The sequence below is a fragment of the Euprymna scolopes genome, chromosome 35, assembly GCF_053919585.1.
Source record: "Euprymna scolopes isolate OS-2025 chromosome 35, ASM5391958v1, whole genome shotgun sequence".
NCBI classification, from domain to species: Eukaryota; Metazoa; Mollusca; class Cephalopoda; order Sepiida; family Sepiolidae; genus Euprymna; species Euprymna scolopes.
Window position 1 is genome coordinate 58,460,895 of NC_136516.1, and position 22,177 is coordinate 58,483,071.

At 32.7% G+C, this 22,177-nt stretch overlaps 1 protein-coding gene across 29 annotated transcripts in view; it reads right to left on the reverse strand.

Annotated features, from left to right (window-relative positions):
• Window positions 1-22,177, reverse strand: part of LOC145259864 (cytoplasmic dynein 1 intermediate chain 2-like) — a 227,664-nt gene that overhangs the window by 21,737 nt on the left and 183,750 nt on the right. For all 29 annotated transcript variants that reach the window (XM_080117741.1, XM_080117738.1, XM_080117730.1 and 26 more), the window contains 5 exons: window positions 20,871-20,970; window positions 19,816-19,941; window positions 19,199-19,345; window positions 13,795-13,908; window positions 7,186-7,319 (listed from right to left, as the gene is read on the reverse strand). In XM_080117741.1, the coding sequence (XP_079973867.1) occupies window positions 7,186-7,319; window positions 13,795-13,908; window positions 19,199-19,345; window positions 19,816-19,941; window positions 20,871-20,970 (621 nt within the window). The remainder of the gene's footprint in view (window positions 1-7,185; window positions 7,320-13,794; window positions 13,909-19,198; window positions 19,346-19,815; window positions 19,942-20,870; window positions 20,971-22,177) is intronic.

Consider the following 22,177-nt stretch of genomic DNA (forward strand, 5'->3'; position numbering starts at 1 on the left):
TGGAATAAACATAAACAACTTTTTGGTGTTTTATGAATTTTTGTATGAGAAATTACGTAAATACGGAATTTCTCTGTACTTGTATAGTTCAATCAAGACATTAAAAAATGAAAACATTGAAAAGAATAAATAAATATTGTATGTACTCGTTATGGTTAAAGTTTTCATACAAAAAAAAAAAAAAAAAATTACTTAATTTGATCAAGTTTTTTTTTTTTTTTTTACAGAGGAAAATCAAACTTTAATGAGATCAATTGTGTCACAACCATCTTGTTTATTTTGCAGATAAGGAGGGAGGGAAGCGCCAGGGGAGATAATTCCAATCACTGCTTAAAGTTTATCAAAATTTGATGAGATTATTTTGAAATGGGCAGAAAAAATACCTAGAATATTTTAATTTGTTTTCACTTATTTTATAGAGTTTCTGTCTTTTTTTTTTTTTATCACTTTTTCATTTTGTTAATCACATTTTTGCTTAAAGACACCTCCTCCTCTGCAAAATAAGCAAGATGGCCGTGACACAATCAATCTCATTTAAGTTTGATTTTCCTCTGTAAAAAAAAAAAAAAAAAAAAAAAAAAAATTGATCAAATTAAGTGCTTTTTTTGTATGAAAACGTTATTCCATAACGAGTAACAAATTTTTTTCAATATTTTCGTTTTTTAATGTTTTGATTAAACTGAACAAATACCAATTTCTCTGCCAGAAGGAGTCCAAGCATTTTTTTTGTTTTAAATGCAGCAAATCTATTGGAGGAAAACGTAAAATTAGCAAGGACAACATGTGGAAGTTCGACTTGCACAGAAATGATGGATACTTAAAAAACAAGTTTGATATTTCTTCATTGAAATTCAAAACAGTTCCTGCTATCAAGAAAGAAATTGAAACTGTAGATTTCAATCGGAACAGAAGTAAAGGGGGACAAAATTCTATTGAGGAAACGAAGGACAGACAAGGTAGGATAATGTGTGGTTTCAAATGTGGTTCTATTAGGCATTTTGCCAGAGACTGTGCTGGCTTTAGTCCTAGAAATTTTAACACTGTTGTGAATTCAGACCATGTACACTTCTCATTAATTAATTCCGAGTCCTGTTATCAAACATTGATAAATGATTCTAAGATAAAAATGTTCAATCTTGTAAAAGAGACACAGGCTATGGCAGTGTTGGAGTCTGCTTGTTCTAAAACTGTTACTGGAGAACTTTGGTTTAATGTATTTTATGGTATATTAAATGACCGAGATAAGTGGTTAGTGAAGACTTTTAAATCCAACAGGACATTTTGTTTTGGTGATGGAGGGAAAGGAAAAGCAATTAAAGCAGTTAATTTCCGGTAGCTATAGGAGACGTAAAAGGTATCAGAGCATAGAGGCTGATATTGCCAAAAATGTTTTACCCTTGTTATAAATCATAAATAAGTCATAAATCAAGGAAAACAGCTGGCATGATACTAGATTTTAAAAATGACAGCTATAAGATTTGAGGCAGATAAATAAAATTGCAAAAGACAACTTCTGAACATTATAGTCTTTCATTGACAAATATGCTTTTGCAGGCTGAAAAGTCACAAAGTTTGTGATACATTGTGTGAAGCTTAAAAAAAAAATGCTCTAGAATGGAAAAAAGAATGAAGGCTGAGAAATTACATAAAGCTTGCTCATGCATGGTATCATTGATGAGAGGCAGTAGGACCTTTCAAGATAAGGAGTTTCTGGCTCTTATTAAGAATTAGCGGGGATACTCGGCATTGCCTGGGCGTGGAGAGTTTTTATGATAAAATGGAGCCCTAAACAAAATGTTTAAAAAAATTAACCAACCCCCTTAAAAAATAAATAAAAAGTAGTAAGTAGGTAGTTTGTAATGCTAAGGGGAAAAGTAAAACGAAATGCAAATGGTTTAGATGCCGCGCCCACTGCGACAAATGATGTTGGGGAAGTTCAAAATAAGGCTAGTCATTGCAAGGCGTATGATGATTTTGCAAAAATGTTGCCGAAGAAAGTGACCCCTCCTTGTAAAAACGACCTAGTTGAAGGTGAAAGAATGAATGTTTTGGCCAATTTTTGGATATTTCTTGTCCAAGAGGCTGAGCTTTCAAATAATACCAATTTTGTGAATGTTGGTTGCGTGTGTCAAAAATTAGCAAGACATACAAACATACACACACTAACAGACTTTTGAGATTTATTTTGTAGATGTCTGATTTGTGTTCAGTTTGTTTAAGGCTTAGAAGACCCCCTCTTCGTCTGGTGGTGGAATTGACTGTTGGGAACCAATTTAATGACATTATATGTATGTACTCTGCTGCCAGGCTGATTAAAACCAAGAAGAGTGAAGAAATTAGTCGCAACATATTTTTAATGTGGATAGCATGTTTTGGAGTTCCCAAACGAGTGATAATGGAGAATTTAATAATGATGGTTTCAGAGAGATGAATGAAAAACTGAATATTGAAACCTGCACATGAACAGTTGAAAGTTCATTCAGTAATGACACTGTAGAACATCACAATCTAATATTGGCTGAAACAATGGAGAAAACATTGGAAGATGAGAAATGTGAACCAAAAATAGCTTTGGCTTGGGCTGTTAGTGCCAAAAATGCTCTTCAGAATCATTCTGTACAGAGCCCAAATGAGCCATCAGTTGTGATAGACCAGTTACCCACATTAGATACTTTGACAATCAGTGATATGGTTAGAATAAATTTAAATACCTTATATTCTCCAAGAAAAAGATTCAGGAAGGCTGAATCAAGTGAAAAAATTTGGAGAACACTGTGATTTAATATAAGACATTATGCAGATGAACAATTTGTGACGGGATAGCGTGACCCTGCCAAAGTTTGGGGTAAAGAGGATCAATATACTGATCCAACATGGAGGAGCATTAAACAGGATGCATCCATGTCACTTGATGAAGGTGAACAAGGACCTCGGAAGGCCAAAGAATAAAGAAAATGCAATTCCTCTAAATAAGAAGAATAAAGTTTTCGAAGAGGAAGATCAACATGATGTAAATTCTAATCGGTTACTATTGAGAGGAACTGAAAGAAAATATGAGGCCGAGTAAAGAGAAAATAGTGGCATATAAAATTATTGAAAGTAATAAATGAAAAAAAGGAAAGATTATGAGTACACAACCAAAATCAACTGGAAATTATGGCCATTAGTGCAATATAGAACCAGATACAAAAAATGAATGTCCAGTGTGTGTCAATTGGGATAATGTTGATCAGTGGCCAGAACTTCCTCAAGTAACAGAAGGAGATCATGAAGAACATGTTTTCCTCACAACTGAACAAGAACAAGCAAAGGAGGTGATTGATGCAGAGGAGAAAAAAATAAAAAAACATGAAAACTCATGAAGTGTATGAATGTGTCCCTAACATAGGTCAAAAATGCATATCAACAAGATGGGTGATAACAGAGAAAGTGAGGGTAACAAAAAGATAACGAAGGCTCGTCTTGTAGCACGTGGCTATGAAGAAAATTCACATAATCTAAAAACAGTCTCCAACATGCAGCTGTAAAGCTATGCATGCTGTAATGTAAACAGCTTCCATTAAGAATTGGCAGGTGGAGAGCCTTGATTTCATCTCAGCATTTTTGCAAGGTGATATGCTAGAGAGAGAAGTACTTCTCAAACCACAATCTGAGGCATGTCCAGAGTCACAAGTATGGAAGCTGAATAGATGCATTTATGAATTGAATGATGCGCGTTGTTCATGGTACAAGAGAGTTACTCAGGAATTAACTAAACTAAAAAGAATGATAAAAGAATATGACAATGCACTGTTTCTTTGGCATGATTTATCTGAGAACTTGATGGGTATTCTGGCAATGCATGTAGATGACTTTATATTTTGTGGAAATGATTATTTTTAAAAAATGTAATTTCAGAATTAAAGAAAATATTCAAGGTTGGAATGCATAATAATGGAACCTTTAAATTTCTGAGATTGTACGTTAGACAAATGGAAGATGAAATCATTATAAACCAAAACAATTATGTTTCTCCAATATATATAAAGAAAGGAAGATCCTTAAGGAAAAATGATGAGTGAAGAGAACAGAGATTTAAAAGACTAACAAGTCAAATGACAGGGTTATCTACCCAGACCCGACCTGATGTATCATTTGATGTGTGTAAGATGAACAATACCAGGAAATCTAAAGTGAAGTTACTTTTTAAAGCAAACAAGTCACTATTAAATCTTAAAATAAAAGACAGGTTCATATCCTTTCTACAGCTGGGATATCCTTCAGATCTGAGTGCGGTTTGCTATTCTGATGCTATCTATGCACGCTTGGATGATGGTTCCTCACAGGGTGGATTTATGATCTTTTGTTTATGGTAAGATGAATAGACTAGCTTCTATCTGCTGGTCATCAAAAAACTTGACCAAGTAACAAAGATCCCATTGGCGTCCGAGACTCTTGCACTCAGTGAAGCTGCTGATGCAGGCATATTGATAGCTGCCATGCTGCAAGAAATTTTCAGACTACCCAAGTTGCAAAATAGACAACGCATCTTTGGTAGAGACCTTAAAATCATCAAATTTTGAAAGTGACAGACGTTTGAGAGTTGATGTGGCCAGAGTAAAGGGAATGTTGTTAATTGAATGGATCAGGGGACAGGAATAGATCGCAAACTGTTTGACAAAGATGGGAGCCTCTACTGAAATTCTAAGAGACTTGTGTTGATAAGCCGTTTTCTTTGCTTTGTTTTTGTTGAAACTTTGATTTACACCTGACACCAGCAATATTAAAGCTGAAGTTATCGAACTTGGTAGCCTTCTTCTAAACTGTGTCAATTGCTTTATTGCGGATTAGTAAAATATCAATATTTTACTAAATATACCGCACAACAAAATGAAAATTATATCATCAAACGACTCCTTTAAGGTTAATTATTTCCCAAAATTTTATTCAAATTCATGCGATATTTACAAAGTTATGACATTTTATTCTTTATCGTGGAATTTCCACTGTCCATCACTTTATTGCAGGTCTTTTAAAATGTTGTTTTAGAGTAAAAATACAATGTTTTATCTTGCAAACTTTACTTTTTATTATATTTTTCTGTCAAAGAATAATAAACAAAAGCATATCCTAGGTATAAGTCTCATATAAATGAATTATTTATGAACATATCCACCATTTTCTTTTTAAATAACTTAAAACAACCTTTTGTCCTCCAAAGAAGTCAATTGTTTGATCTTAAAAGCTCGAGCAACATCAACTATGTTTCTCCACAAGGCATCCTTCGAAGTAAATTGCTCTTCTCCCTCATAAACTCCTCTTTTTATATTGACCAGAGATATTCAATGGAATTAAGGTCTGGAGAACATGGTGGTCAGGTCATGAGTTTCACCAACGAATCCCATAGAAGGCTGCAGTCGCCTCAAGCAGAATGGGATGGTAAATTGTGATGTATAAAAATCATCTGAAAGCGATGTGACAATGGGAGGTCATCTAGTCATGTCGACAAATCATTATCCAAAAAGGCCATGTATGCATTGCTTTACACCCTGTGGCATTCGGCATGGTCCAACCAACTTATCCCCAATGACTCCCACCCTAAATATGATGCCTCCACCTTGTTGTTGATGATGAACTCTGTAACAGGTCAGAGTTCTGTTTGTATTTGAAACTTTGGTCCATTTATCTGGACCGTCAAGAGTAGCATCGGCCTCATCCCTAAATAGGACCTGTTGAAAATCTATTTTCATGTAATTCTGTGCCCAAGCCATGTTGTTTGCTCAATGGAGGCCTTGGAAGAGGTTTGATGTTCCTTGCAGTTTCATTCAACACATTGTATCTGGCCTGCCTAGATCTGGGAGTGATTCCAGCTTTTTCAAAAACGGAAGCACTGGTGCTGTTTGTGTTTCGTTTGACTTTTCTACAAATTTTCCAAATATCATTATCTGAAAGGTTTATTCTGGTGCCCTTATTTTTTTGGATTTGGTGTTTGGGTTGTTCAAGAATGAGGCCAAGGTTCTTGGATCCTTTTCCAGCTCTGTGGCTAAATCTTTGACGGACAATCTTTCTGCGAGTTCAGCAACTATCCTTTGCTTTTAGATAACCTTTAATTGCCTGATTTTGTGGCATTTTAAGAGATCTGCAATAAAGCGATGGACAGTATAATTCCTTAATAAAATGCCATAATTTCGTGAATGTAGCATGAATTTGAATAAAATTTGGGGAAATAACTAACCTTAAAGCAGCCCTTGATGGTACAATTTTCATTTCTTTGTGACCTATATTTAGTTTATTTAGCAATAAAGCGATTGACACAGTTTATATATTTAGTTATGTCCCTTGTCTTGAGTGGATATTCAATATAGCATTCGGCCAACAGTAACACGTGTTTATCTTTAGTCGTGAGATATATTAAGTGAACTAACATTAGCGGTTGGCAAACATAGCCAACAGGTGGCCCCATTGAAACTTTTACTCTTTTCAGAGGGGCAGTAAGTATACTTAACAGGTCATTTTATAATTCGAGCAAACATTTTTCAAATGTGGACTTGTATATGAAACCACACTTCTTGACTTGATTTTTTGTTTCAAACTTTTCATATTATACATAAGAAAATATAATATATCGATGAATAGGTTTTCAAACCCAAGTCATAAAGTTCATATGAAGATCAGGAAAGTAAATAACAAATTCCTTCAATAATTTTTATAAGTGATTTAGGGATACAAGTGACCAATAACAAAAACAAAACAAGTTGAAATGACTTTGGGTTTACCAACTTGTTTTATTCATATTAAACTTACTGGTTTCATCTTCAACTCTATCGGCTTTAAACTTTTGCATTGCATATCCTCCTATATTTATTTTAACAATGATCTTCAAGCCCTGACTAACTTTTTAGAAAATTAAAAATATTTTAAAATAGAGTTTTTAAATAAAATTAACATTTTTTAAAATTTAAATATAAAACTTTTTTTTATCTTCATTTTTTTTAAATGAAAAATAAGGGAAAATTAACTATGAACTGTTTATTTTGTTATTTATTAAAACTAAGACATGTTGAATTTTTAAAAAAATCACAAACAAATAATAAGGAAAAAAAGGCAATATGGGGAGAAATCAACCTTATAAAAATATCTGCATTATAGTGACTGACAGTATGAACAAAAGTGATATTGAATCAATGTAAAGAAAAATAAATTAACCTTCCATGACGAGAAGCTGTATAGACAGTACAATCTTCACTGCCCACAACAAAATTATTCACGTCTCCAGCCAAAAATGAAAAACATGTCACAGCAACTGCTTTGCTTTGTTTGTGTTGAAGTTCCATGCTGTCCTGTAATCAAAAAACAAAACATTTATTTTATTCATTAAATCAGCTTTATAAAGGGACATTTAATTTGTACATTGAATATCTTGAACTTCAAATATAAAAACTGAAAGCAAATCAATTTGAAAAGATGCTTTGAGTTAGGTTTGGAAATGTGTGCGTTAATGTTTTAGTGAGATCAGATATACTTGATTCAAGTTTGAAGGCATTCACCAGGTTGAGTCAACTCTTCCCATATAACACACAGTGGATAAATGCAAACCATGCACAATGGTCTGCAGCTTGCAAAATAGTTATGGGTAGTCAGTCCTAGTACGGCACAATCACATTGACACACCGGTTTTCACCAGATTACCAAAGTTAAGCAATGTTGAGCCTGGCCAGTACCAGATGGGTGACCATTTGGGAAGGCTAGGCGCTGTATGTACCTTCTGGGAAGGTTGTGCGTGGGGCCAGCAACCTCACCCCGTAAAAAGAACTCAGTCACTACAAAAGCATCTACAAAGTTGTAGATGGCCTATGCCCCTTAGGGGCTCAAGGCTATGAATGGGAGTCAGTCCTGGGACCAGTGGCGAACACCAGAAACCTGTTGACCGCAGGTAGCTTCAACGTGGGCTTTGATGATGTAACCACATCTTCAGTTGCTAATCTGGAAGTGTTTTTTTTTGAGCTTCTTGTATGAACTATCTTGTGTTTTGGCATACAGCATGGCTGAACCTGCATTGTGTCAGACATAATGACAATGACATGCTAAAGTCAATCCTTACATGATGGTCGATATGACTCGGAAATCCTCATGCTAAACCTAGAGATCTGATTTTCATATTTTAAAAATAATATCTCAATTTATATACAATATTGTTATTTCTAACAAATAATTTGATGATAAACTTTACTGTTTTATGAATAATTTGTCTTCCTAATATCATATGAAATGTTTAGTTTAAATAAAATAAAGCAAATATATTTTTAAAGAAAAAGTAATTAAGAATGTTATATGAAAATAGTGTCACTTTTTAAAAAATAATTTGATATTTTTATATCTTTACATAACAATATCAAATCAGAATATTTTAAAACAAGTGTCCAGTCTTTCTCAAGGTGCAATTAAGTTAGACTTTAATACAAAACACCTTAATAAACGCAAAAATGTTGGCTAGTGGTTAATGAACATTTTGCACGTAAATCGCAATGTACATGTATGTAAACAAAGATATTACTATATATATATATATATATATATATATTCATACTAGAACTGCCTACAAGACTGATGGTGCAGTGGTTAGAATACTTGAAAAAATTAATTGTAAAAGCGATATTCTTGAGGGTTTAATTCTTGAAGTATGAACAACATGAAAAAAGTACAATCGTGAATTACTTAAAACTTCTGATCAGTCATGACTGATGGAATGAGAACATGCTAACCCGTTTTGTTCGAAATTCTGTCCAGATTCCCGAGTTCGACAAACATTCCTAAGTTTGACAAGATACACCTGAAAAAAGTCTGAGATTGTAGTAGTCAATGTTTAGGCATCAACATACAAAATCAAAATGTGTAAACATGTTTGCATGCATGTCAGATGAAATGAATAAAAAACAAATAATTATATTTTAGACTAATCAGAAAAGTTACTGAATTTATTTGAAATGGGAGCTACCCAAATCCTTAAACCGCCAAAATTTTTTTCAATAAGCCAGTGGAACCCAGTTAACCTGAGTCTACAGATCTATGTCGCTAGGGGCTGTCACTGGGTGCTCATCTCTTTAACATTTCTCTCTACTCACACACACACAAACGTTAATGAAAACACAGACATGCTGCACACAATTCATCAACATTATGATCTGTCAATCTGTATAAACTTATTCATTGAAATGATTCCAATCTTTCTCACTGAAATATCTTATTAATATAAAAACAAATGAACATCAACTTATAAACAATATTCAATGAATTATAATTGATAAAAATAAGCAGAGAAGTTTTGAAAGGGAATTTTGAAAGTTTTGACATTAATCGATTCAGACTTCTTATGTTTCAGCTAATGAATCCCCCTTGTTTCTACAAGAACTCTAAAAATATTCATGAACATTGTTTTTCCTATTGCTGTTAACTTCCATTTCAAACATATATGAAATATCTCTTATGAATACATGCCTTCTTAACTCTGTTTAGCATACAACAATGCCTCGTGTATTCTTTGTATTTGTTTGTAAACCCTGCAAAACCTTTTCACTGAAAATATTTCTCTGAATCCATCTCATCCTAAAAATACTTCTTCCATTACAAAACACCTTAAAGTAAAATCCCAAAACTGTCAGGAACATATCCCAAAAAACTGGTGATCGAAATCCCACAAGGTTACATCGACCGAAACATTGTGAAAATGAGACTCAAAATGAGAACAATAGAATTCAAATAAGATGAATAACCATCTTTATTTCAAAAATTCAGAAAAGTAAAATATATTTTACATTAATGCCTTTAAAATAAAAGCAAAATGATAATGATAAATTATCTACATAAGCACTCTTCCTGTTTATTTAAATAAGTAGCTTTTATAACAAGATATAGTAAAAATAAACCTTGATAATTTATCAAATTGGGAAAATAACGTGAAAATTGAAAAGTCTATAATTTTAGATATTGCAACAAAAAACTATATTTTATAGTTTTTTTGTTACAATAATTCCACAAGAGAATGAAAAAGTAAATAAGGAATCCGATTTGTGATTTTAATAATTTTAAATTGCCTCAGTCAAGAACGATTTCTACTTTATTACCAAATGGAAAAAAAAAAAAAGAAAAACATTAAGTGAAGAACAGATACTACATTTTGCTTCTAGTTGAAAGGATGTTAATATAAGAACATATAACTCTTGATTAATTCCAAATAGTTGGGAAATTGAGATATAGAATTAAAATTCCGATTAAGGTAATCTATAAATATAAAAGCGAAAATGTATGTATGTTTGTATGTTCGCTTTTTCTGTGTGTCTACAAAAGGCTTCTTTCAGAGAAGCGGTCGATCGCTTCACAACTTTTTAAAACTTTTTATATCACATATAAATGGTAATATCTCACAGTTAACAACAAAGCTCGCCTGTCTATTTAATTTGCTCGATTTCGGGAAGATAAATATTCAATATTTGTCGCTCGCCACATGTGGGTTAGTCTTTTTCCTATAACATATTGGGGGCGAGGAAAAAAGCGTTCAGCAGTAAATGAAATCCCACAGTCAAACTGACCTCATTAACTCATTAAAATGAGCACCTGCTAAATCCAACTAATTAAATAAATTCAAACGTGTTTCTGTAAGCATGTCGTGGTGGGGCAATGGTTAACGTCACACGTTTTTTTTTCACAACTTTGCCTTAACGGTTCGGGTTCGATCCTCATACTTACTTTTTTTTTTTAAACCCCCCCCCCCCAAACACCCGGGTAATGCCGGGTACCCCTCGCTAGTTGTTAAATAAAAGACTGATTATAAAAATAGGTAAAAATTCTTACCTACTTTACTAGAGCTTGAAAGGAGAACAGAGTAGAAGGGTTGTCAAAATTATGTTATAATAAATACAATATATATATATATATATATATATATAAGGAAAATGTCTATTTTAAATTAATAACAGTGATGAAGATAATTTTAAGAATAAGCTGAATGCATTTAAAAATAATGAACTTACAATTATTTTTTAGAATTTATTTGATAAACAATTTAAAAGAGTTTGATTTGCATATTACTATTATATATTCAGTATGATTGTATTTATACAAATAAACATTCTTTATTGTGTGTCTAAAGCATGTACTCATACAACAGTTTCTCACTCTTTCATGCAATTCATTTGCACTTTTTTTGTAATCTGCAAGATCTTTCAAGCTGCACCGGTTTGGTAGTAGAGGGCAGACAAAGCAGTATTGCATGATATGATCCATCTCTACACATTTGCAGATGGTTGGGTCAATTTTGTAATCCCATCCGATCATAAAAATTTTTGATCACCCCATTCTTGTTCTCAGGCAGATGAATATTTTTTATTAGTCAGGAATCGGGTGGGAGGATGTCAGAAGAGGAGATTCCTATGTAGGTAGGAGAGAGCCATTTTCTAATTGTCTAATCAACTAATCTAATCTAATGTAGTCTTGTCTCTTCCTGAGATCTTGTTAGAGGTTTGATATGGCTGAGGAAGCTTTTACTTGATTTCAGTCATTGACTTGCCAATTTACATCCATGAAGATGACGTTCATCACTGATAGCTTTTGTGATCTCTACTCCGTTGGCAACTTCTCGTCCGATATCTGAAGGCCAGTAAGGAGGTGCAGGTTGTTCAGATTAGTAGGCTTCAAACAGCTAGTGATCAAATGACAGGTGTTGTTCAATGCAGAGTTTAATTTTTTGGTATGTGTTCATCTCTCCCAACAGGACAAACATACGTCTCAGTGGAACAATACAGAACCAAGGTTTTTCATTTTTAATTTTTTTATCAGTTTGTTCAAGTCGAGGATGGAGCATCCTACCATATGCCAAACATTTACCCGCTATCAAGAGATCTTTTTAAGATTCTGACCGTCCCTTTAAATACAACTGTTTGAATTTCTCTTGCATTTGGTTCACTGGGTATATATGCCAGATAGTTTTTGAAATTTTTTTCATGAGTCCAGTTGTTTCTATAATAACTGGAATAATCTTAAGATTCCAGTTTCTTTTCATGTCATACATAAGACTTGATATATTATCTTTTTCCTTTGGAGAACACTAACTTCTAAGGTTGCTTCTTGTCTCATATCACTATGTCAGGTTTTATGGCTTTGTTCTCTAGGTACGTAGCTGTTAGTATTGGATAGTCATAGTGGATGGTATATAACTTATATCCAACTGTTCTTTCTGGTATATGTTCCCAGGATTTTCTGCTACATCAGATATTCAACTTTTTTTATAGATCATCCAGTGGAGATATTTACACGCTCCATTGTGTCAGGTGGTATAGTGGCCATCTTCCAGCAGATGTCAGATAGTTCACACTTTCTACTTCCGTGTGGCAGAACCTGCACTTGCTGTCATTGCTTAGACCACTCATTTTCTTGATGTGTGTGCTTGGAATTGGTCAGTTTCTGGGAGCTGGCCTTCATTTTTATTTTCTTTAGATGCTGCTTGTATGAGAAGATGCTGTCCAAGGTTACATCAAGGTATATAGGTACAGCATTTAAAAATAGCTAGGAAAATTGTGTTCATTCAATAAATAGTAAATCTTTTAACATTTGTCAGTATACTTTACATTTAAGTGAAATTGGAGTAATATATGTTATGTTAAACTTCATTTTACCTTATAGTTTCAATGAATTTTAGTTGATAAATGTTAGACAATTTACTGAAATTAATCCATTTTTATTGATGAACATGAGTTTTCTTTACATTTTTCATTTAAAGTTGAGCATGATACTAATTAAAAAGAAAGATACCGAAATACTATATTTGTGGTGCGCATGTGTCCAGGGATTCCTATAAGCAAGACCAAACATAAGTTGTGAGTAAAATGTTACAATGGTAATATTAATTTTTTTTTGTGTGTTTTACAATACTGTAAGCACTATAATATCAGTTATACTATACTATATATATCTGTACTATAATATCAGTTCTTGGCCTTTTGGCCAAGATACTACCCCCCCCCTCACTGCCAATTTTTTCTTTTCTCCCCTATTTAGGACACAACCCCTTCCCCCTCCATTTAGAGGCTGCTCGCAAAACCCTGGTTCCTTTACAAACCAAAGTGAAACAAGTGGTCTAGCATTTCAGATAGGGTTGGGAGGGCCTTACTAACCGGGGTGTTTTTTTTTTCCATGTCCCTCGACACAAATGAAATTTTATTAATATTGTTATCTTTTTTGTATTTTTTTATATAAATAAAAAATGTTTTAAAATTGGGCTTAAGTAGGAACACCCCCACTCTCCCACCACACCAAAATCTTTTAAAATGTACAATAGAGACAAGATGGATCAACCAACCTCACCCCCCCCTTCTTTTTGAGTTGGCCTTGTGCCTAAGTTTTATGTTCATTTTCCCAATTGTATTTTTTTTTTCCTGTGAATAAAAAATTTAATATCTCAAAGTGTAGTATCTGTTCTTCAGATGCTGCACTTCCATTTCTTGTTCTCTTTCGGTGGAGGATCAGTCCTTCACGACTGAGACAATTTTTTTATTTTTGTACTTTTTCTCCACGTTAAAAAACGACCCTGGTGTCTAACTGTCTGATGGGGAGGCATTGTAAATAGGTACAATACTGTAAGCTTTGTAAACAAACATTACTTCATTTATAACTAAAAAACTGAAAATAATTAAAATTAAGAAAAAAAAAAAAATTGAAATAAAAATGTTAACATCAGGTTCAGTGCTGTTCATTTTTGGTTGAAAATACTGGCTATGGACTGCTGGTAAAAAACTAAATATTGCAAGATGAAAAAGGACTTACCTGTGGTTGAGACAACATGTCCAAACTCCAAGAGCAGATTTTCCCATCAGTCGAGACACTGATTAAATTGTGAGCATTTTGAGTGCCAACAACTTTAATACAGTACACAGGATGCTGAAAGATGAAGAGAATATATGTGTACATTCATGTTAAGAGTGTAACTACTGTAAATAGTATTTTAAATAATACTAGCTGTACCCTGCCACGTGTTGCTGTGGCTTACTTTCGTGTAATGGAAAATTCTAATAAAAAGAGAAAATGCATGTTTCTTATATTCTTAGTACAGCAATCCACTAAAAAAAAAAAAAATAAAAAAAAAAAAAAATAAAAAAAAAAAAATAAAAAAAAAAAAAAATAAAATAAAAAATGGTACTCTTGCAGAATTGGATCCGGATCCTCGGGAGTTACCATCAATCATGGCTTGGGCTCGACCAACATTCAGTGGATTTAGCCGAAAGTTGCTAAAACGTTGAAACGCTAAATAGTTTACTTTTTTATTGTATTCAAAAATGTTAGTTTTTAACTAATATTTGGGTAAGGGAGGGGGAGGGGTGTTACTATACACAGATTCGAAAAAGTTGTCCAAAAACGAATAAATGAAAAGGTAAGGTAAATTACGTTTCTATCTAACTGGATAATTTTTTAGTGTTTTTATTTAATGTAAAATGTTTAATCGGCTCAAAAAATTCAGTGTTTATTTATGTATTTGAAAAAGACGAATGGTCGCGGACTCTGTTGAATACGTTAAGTTTGGGAAAATCAGTTAAAAACTATACAAAACAGTGTCAGACACCTACCGATTATATGTTATTGTGACATAGGCTGACATATTCGGTGGGTTTCTGATAGTATTTTGTATAGTTTTTTAGTTTTAAATCGTTTTCTCAAACTTAACATCATCAACAGTGTCCGTCACCGTTTGTATTTTTCAAATACACTGATAAACACTGTTTTTCGAGCCGACTAAATGTTATAGTAAATAAAACGGGTTTGTATTACTAAACACAGAAACGATAAAGTTGTTGAAAAATAAATATAACAAATAAATGTTATCAAAGGCTAGATAACTTACTTTTCTACCTAACTGGATAAGATTTTAGTGTTTTTATTTAGTGTAAAATGTTAAATCGGTTCGAAAACATGTAGTGTTTATCTGTATATTTGAAAAATACAAATGGCGGCAGACTGTTGAACACGTTAAGTTTGGAGAAATGAGTTAAAACTAAAAAACTATACAAAATACTGTCAAAAACTCACTCAATATATGTTACCATGACATAGGCAGACATGTATTCGGTGGTTTTTAACAGTATTTTGTATAGTTTTTTAGTTTTAACTCATTTTCCCAAACCTAATGTGTTTAACACAGTCTGCCACCATTTGTAATTTTCAAATATAGCAGTAAACGCTGTGTTTTTTGAGCCGAATAAACATTTTACATTAAAAAAACAAAAAAAATTATTCATTTTGGTAATAAAGTAACATATCTTGCCTTTGATAATATTTGTTATACATTTATTTTTTGACAACTTTTTTGAATCTATATGTACAGTAGTACAAACCCAATAAAAACACTAAAAATTATCCAATTACGTAGAAAAGTAACTTATCTTGCCTTTGAAAATATTTACTTGTTATATATTTGTTTTTGTTGACAACTTTTTCAAGTCTTTGTGCAAGTACAAACCCAAAGGTGTATTTTTCTGTCTAATTCTATTTTTAGTACCGCGCTTAAATTTAAGTTTCACAATATCTTTTTTGGGGGAGGGTATTTTTTTTACATTAGGTCCACCTCCACAATTTTCGACTATGCTGAATAAGAAAATCTCATTTAAAATTTGCAGAAGCAATTAGTTTTCGAGATATAAAGACCTGTACTATGCACTATAATTCACTGACGACCATGAATAAACACTCCCAACCTCCCCATATTAAGAACGGCTTTCGGAATAAACAACACCCATGCCTAACCACATGTTTTAACCTTTTACCTGTCTTTCGCCTTTTAAAAACGGCTTTTGGAATAAATACCACCATTCTCCCCATGTTAAGAACGGCTTTCAGAATAAACACCCCCAACCTACCCATGTTAAAAATTGTGGAGGTGGACCTAATGTGAAAATTTACCTTTTGTTTTTTAATAAATTGTTAGTTGAAAGCACAGAATAGTGACAAAACACCATCCCCTCCCTTGATAAGAATAGCAAAAAAAAATAATGGTTTTCTTGGTAGAAACTTTTCTGTATTTCACCTAACAATTTCTGGTGTTTATTAACTTACTGATCCGCGCTATTTTTTAAATCGTATTTCCAAGTTTAATTAAAGTTTTATAATATGTTTTTTTATTCAATTGTAAGGTTAAAGTACAGAATAGATACAAAACACCCTCCCCTCCCCATGTTAAGAATGGCTTTTTAAATAATGTTATTATTTCAGCACGGATCACTCTCTACATGAGTGCCTAATATTTTTTTTTCAGCCATTCTTACCATAGAGAGGAGATGGTGTTTTGTAACTTTTCTGTGCTTTTTTAACTAACAATTTATTATTAAAAAAAGATATTGTGAAATTATAAAAAAAATAAAAAGATATTGTGAAAGTTGAATTTAACTTGAAAAAAACAAAAAAAAAACAATGTGAACGGCGCGTTCAAATTGTAGCTGGACCTTATTTGGCAATAAGGTCACGTTAGTCGATTAATGGGTGCTAATGCACTTACTGATCTGCGCTATTTTTTTAAATTGTATTTCCAAGTTTAATTAAAGTTTTATGTTTTTTTGGTATTTTTTTAGATTAGGTCCACCTCCACGATTTTCTTTTAAATGACGACTTTTATAGGTTTCCGACTATGCTGAATACAGAAATCGCATTGAAATTTTGCAGAAATAAGTAGTTATCGAGATATAAATAGTTGTTTTATGCATTGTATTCTTTGGCTGCCATCTTTGTTACGCGAGTAGATTTGTTTATGACGTGCGCAAGCGTGTAAAAAAGATGGCTGCCAGAGATTACAATACAACTTTTTAATATCTCGATAACTACTTATTTCTGCAAAATTTCAATGCGATTTCCGTATTCAGCATAGTCGAAAACCTACAAAAGTCCTCATTTAAAAGGAAATTGTGGAGGTGAACCTAATCTAAAAATTTACCGTTTTTTTTTATTCAATTGTAAGGTTAAAGTACAGAATAGGTACAAAACACCCTCTTCTCCCCATGTTAAGAATGGCTTTTTAAATAATAACGTTATTATTTCAGCTTTTTAAATAATAACGTTATTATTTCAGCATAGGATCAATAAGTGCACGAGTACCCAATTTCTTTAAAAGCATTCATATTTTCTTATATAAAAACAACTTCTGTAAAAAAAAAAAAAAAAAAAGAAAAAACGTCACTTTCAATTTTTGTTAAAAAAAGGTTTTCTTAACCCCCCCCCCCCAAAAAAAAGAACAAAACGTTAATCGGTATTCATGCAGAGAGTGATCCGTGCTGAAATAATAACATTATTTAAAAAGCTATTCTTAACATGGGGAGGGGGTTTTGTACCTATTCTGTACGTTAACCTTACAATTGAATAAAAAACATATCATAAAACTTTAATTAAACGTGGAAATACGATTTAAAAAAATAGCGTGGATCACTCTCTGCATTAGCACCGAAGTACAGAATAGTTAGAAAACATCCTCCCTCCCCATGTTAAGAATGGCTTTCTAAATAATGTTAATGCTTCAGTACTGTTCCTTGTCTGCTTAAGTTTAACTTTTGTTTATTAAATTGTTAGGTGAAAGTCCAGAATAGTTACAAAACACCCCTATTCCCGTGTTAAGAATGGCTTTCTAAATAATGTCATTATTTCATCAGGGTAGCTTCTCTGCATAAGTACCATGTTTTGTTTTTAAATTGTTAGGTGAAAGAACAGAATAGTTACAAAATACCATCCCCATGTTAAGAATGTCTTTCTAACTAACATTATTTCAGCACGGTATTTTCTATGCACATGTACTATCTATTTTTATTTATTAAACTGTTAGGTGAAAGTATAGAATAGATGCAAAACTCCCTCCCCATGTTAAGAATAGCTTTCTAAATAACGGTAGTACTATCTTTTGTTTATTAAATTGTTAGGTGAAAGTATAAAATAGTTACAGAACACCCTCCCTTTCCCATGTTAAGAATGGCTTTCTTAATAGCATTATCTCTGCATAAGTACCATCTTTTGTTTATTAAATTGTAAAGTGAAAGTATAGAATAGTTACAAAACGCCCTACCCATGTTAAGAATGGCTTTCTAAATAACATTATTTTAGCACGGTACTTTCTCTGCATAAGTACCATGTTTTGTTTATTAAATTGTTAGGTGAAAGTACGGTACTCATGCAGAGAGTGATCTGTGCTGAAATAATAACATTATTTAAAAAGCCATTCTTAACATGGGGAGGGGAGGGTGTTTTGTACCTAATCTGTATTTTAACCTTACAAATGAATAAAAAAAACATATAAAACTTTAATTAAACCTGGAAATACGATTTCAAAAAATAGCGCGGACCACTCTCTGCATTAGCACCAAATATTATTTAAGCAAGTTACCAATCCGTAAAATTTATTCGAAAAAAAAAAAACTGTACTTTTACCAAACAATTTATAGTGTTAATAATAAAAAAAAATTCATATTTTCTTATATCAAAAAATAAAACAAACGAAAAAAAACAAAACAAAAAAACGACTGACTCAAAAAGCAAGCGACAAACTTCTTTTTTTTTGCTTGATATAATAAAGAAAAAATTTTTAAATTAAAAAATTTGGAAGATAAACAAATGAATTATGTTTTTTTTTGTTTTTTTTTACTTATCGAGTAAACAGAAAATGAAATCTTCTAGTTCGTTTCATCAATTCGTGGGTGTGAAATGAATCGAACCGGAAGTTCAGTTCTATCAACAAAACAGGTTCACACTAACGGCTTACGAAAAAATATTTTATTTAATATTTTAATAATTGGCGAGGTAGATTTATTTTAATAACATAAAAACATCCCTCGACTCTAAAGATGGGTTGTCTGAAAATTTCAAATAAATTGGTAATGTAGAAATATGGTTGCATAAACTTTGAACGAACCAAGAATTACATTTTTATATATATAGATTGAGTGATTTCAATAGAAAAGATTGCATCAAAAATATTGGGAGATCTTCAATAACAATATTTTTTTTTAAGAAACTTTGCTTCTAAATTTAAGTTGTTTCCCTAAAAAAAATGGAAACAGTCTTAGAAGTTAATATTTTGACTGTTTTGTCAAAAATATAGAAATGCAAATATTAAGAATGCAGATAAAATATGCCTACCTACACCAAATATTCAGACAAAAATAAAACTTTACTAAATACTGAAATAAAGAAATAGTTCACTTACAGTGTGTGCGGCAGCAGAGAGAGGTGTACGTTGCACAGGAGTTCTTTTGTTAACCCTATTATCCCAAAGGACAATTTGTCCAGAATAAGTACCACCGACCACTAAATTGGGGTGGAAATTGGCAAAACAGCTGGACATCACTGCTGACTAGAAAACAAAAAAGAAAATGCCACAAATACATTTTAAGCCAAGAAATAATATGGATATGTTTTTAGTAAGTCATTTCCTAAGAGAAGCAGCATTAAGTGAAACGGAATAAAACAAAATTATGTGACAAGATTTACAACTCAAGAAAAAAAAATCTTTGTAAAATGGCTACTGAAACTCACTGAAACACCAACAAGGTTTATGCCAATCGATAGATTTTAAATTATTATTCCAGGATTATTACATAAAACATGTTTTAATTAACGTTAAATTCATTAAGATAAACTGAAGCTGATTTAGCGATGTAAACGTAAATTCATATAAATGTTAGATTTGTGTTCTCCAAATCAATTGGTTATTTTACGAGAAAAAAGTTATAGTAAAGCGAATAAGTGTCATACGATCCAGTCACTCAGAGGATTTAAAAAACAAAGGTGTGGTAAAAGTAGCAAATCAATAATGCAACAAACCTGACAATGAAAAATAAATTCTGGAGTGTCTTTTTTAAATTTAGTGTTCCATACTAATGCCACTCCATCTGGATCATGTGGTGAATCTTCATTGACATTGTAAGATGCCACCAAAAGTTCTGGATGCTGAAAGATTACAATATGTGTATGTCAGATTTTGAACTTATGACAACTAGCAGGGCTACTTGGCATTGCCCAAGCCACAAAAAAAAAGAAAAGAAAATGAAGTTGCGTTTAACTACACTTGAACCGGAAGCCCTGAAGCGAAGTTTGAAAATAAAATTGGCCAGCCAGAATGAGTTAGAGTTAGTGAAAGATGTTTGAATTTATTTAAGTAAGAACGAAATTGACAGGTGCGCACCCGGAAGTCGTCGAGCGTTACGACAACGACGTAGGTTTGTTTGTTATAAGCAAAGTAAAAAAGAAAACAACATTTTAATTAAGCGGGAAGGGGGGGGGGATCATTAAAATATCGAGAGAAAAAAAAAACACACAAAAAAACTAACGTAAGGTAAACGAACAATGAAAACAGAAAAACGAACCTGTGAAAAATGGCTTAAATAAGCCTGTTTCGATATTAAAATTTAAAAAATCGGTGGGTACCCGGGTGTTTTGGGGTGTGTGGTCGGGGGTGGATAAGCGAAATAAAAAAAAAAAAAAAACAGAAAAACGAAGGTTATGTGAAAAATGGTTTAAATAACATTGGTTTAATAGTTAAATTTAAAAAAAATCGAGAAAAAAAAAAAAAGAAAGACATCTCACACCACGATTCGAACCCAAAACGTTTAGATAATGAACCAACGCGCTAATCAACTGAGCTAATGTGACGTACATGAAATTTGTTCAGTTTTCCAACTATTTAAAGTAAATCAGGTCATGACATCATCTGATACATGCGTAGAACCGGTCGAGAGGGCCGTTTTTGTTGAAGTTTTTTTTTTTTTTCCTTTATTTTTTTACTTGGGATATTGAAGAGACAGTTAAAAAGAGATCTACCCAAATATTAATTAACACTTTCAGAAAAGTGCTGACTTTGTGAAGAGGGATTAACTGACCTGTGTTGACCAGTCTAAGCTGGTTATTGTTCGGTGTTTTGACCACCTCTCATCAAAAAATTGTCTAGTTAATTTCAACCGTTCTCCTGCAAGTTGGTCTCTGAAAGTAGAGTGGAAAATAATGCAAAAGTTTTACAAGTTTACTTGTTAGAGAATGCCATGCAGGGACTTCTGGATAGACATCCCAGTTATTTTGAGAAAGTTGACTCAGGCTGCTACAATTAGTTTAACTGTAAGCCAAACATGAACTTCTGAACTGACAGAAAAAAAATGGCTGAATCTTTATGAAAACAAAAACTCATCAGAAACACTCATCTAAACGTGGCCTAATTTACAATAAATACAAAAACAATAAAAACTCATCTAAACGGAATTTACAATAAATACAAAAACAATAAAAACTCATCTAAACCAATTTACAATAAACAAAACTAATTTACAATAAATACAAAGAGACTTGAATCTGCAGCTTGTGTTCACCTACCCTAGTGAAAAGTTAAGTATTTATTGTATTTGGTTTATTTGCATTTGTATTTGCACAAATGTTTTTTATACATAATATACATACCCTCTAACTACATTAACATGCCTGGATATCTCCCATTCTGCCATAAGGACTGACAGACATATACACGGACTTGGAGTCTATATTCGAAACACCCTCTCTTTGACTAGAGAAATAAAACTAGAATCGGACAATCAAACCTTTATGTGCTTTAGACCTAACATGCAACATAACATTAGCTACTTTTATTTTCTCTACTGTTCTCCCTTGGCCCAGGACTGCACCCTAATAAACAAAGTCTCTGACAGCATAGATGCAGCACTCTCCCTCGATACTAGCACACAAGTACATGCATTTGGTAACTTCAATGTCCACCACAGCAACTGGATTGGATTCTCTACTTACACAGACGCAGCTGGTAGCACAACACATAACTTCTCTATATCTCATTCCTATCACAGATGATTATGTTTCCAACCAGTTTCCCTGACCAGCAAAAACAACACGCATCACTTCTAGATCTGTTTCTGACCACAGTTCTCAATGGTTGTATAACAAATGCCCACAGGAACGCTGATCATGCAGTGATAATGGTTGAAATCACCCTAAACTCTAGACCCAAAACTGAAGAGCCATTGCTTAAAACGAGATTTTATAAAAAAGCTGACTGGATCAGGGATCTCATCAGAGATGCCCCATGGGGAAATAGCTTTTCTCTTCCTGCTGAACAGTGTGCAAATGAGATCACTGAATGGTTCAAAACGGCAATTGAAGCACATGTTCCCACGCAGAAATTTTATAA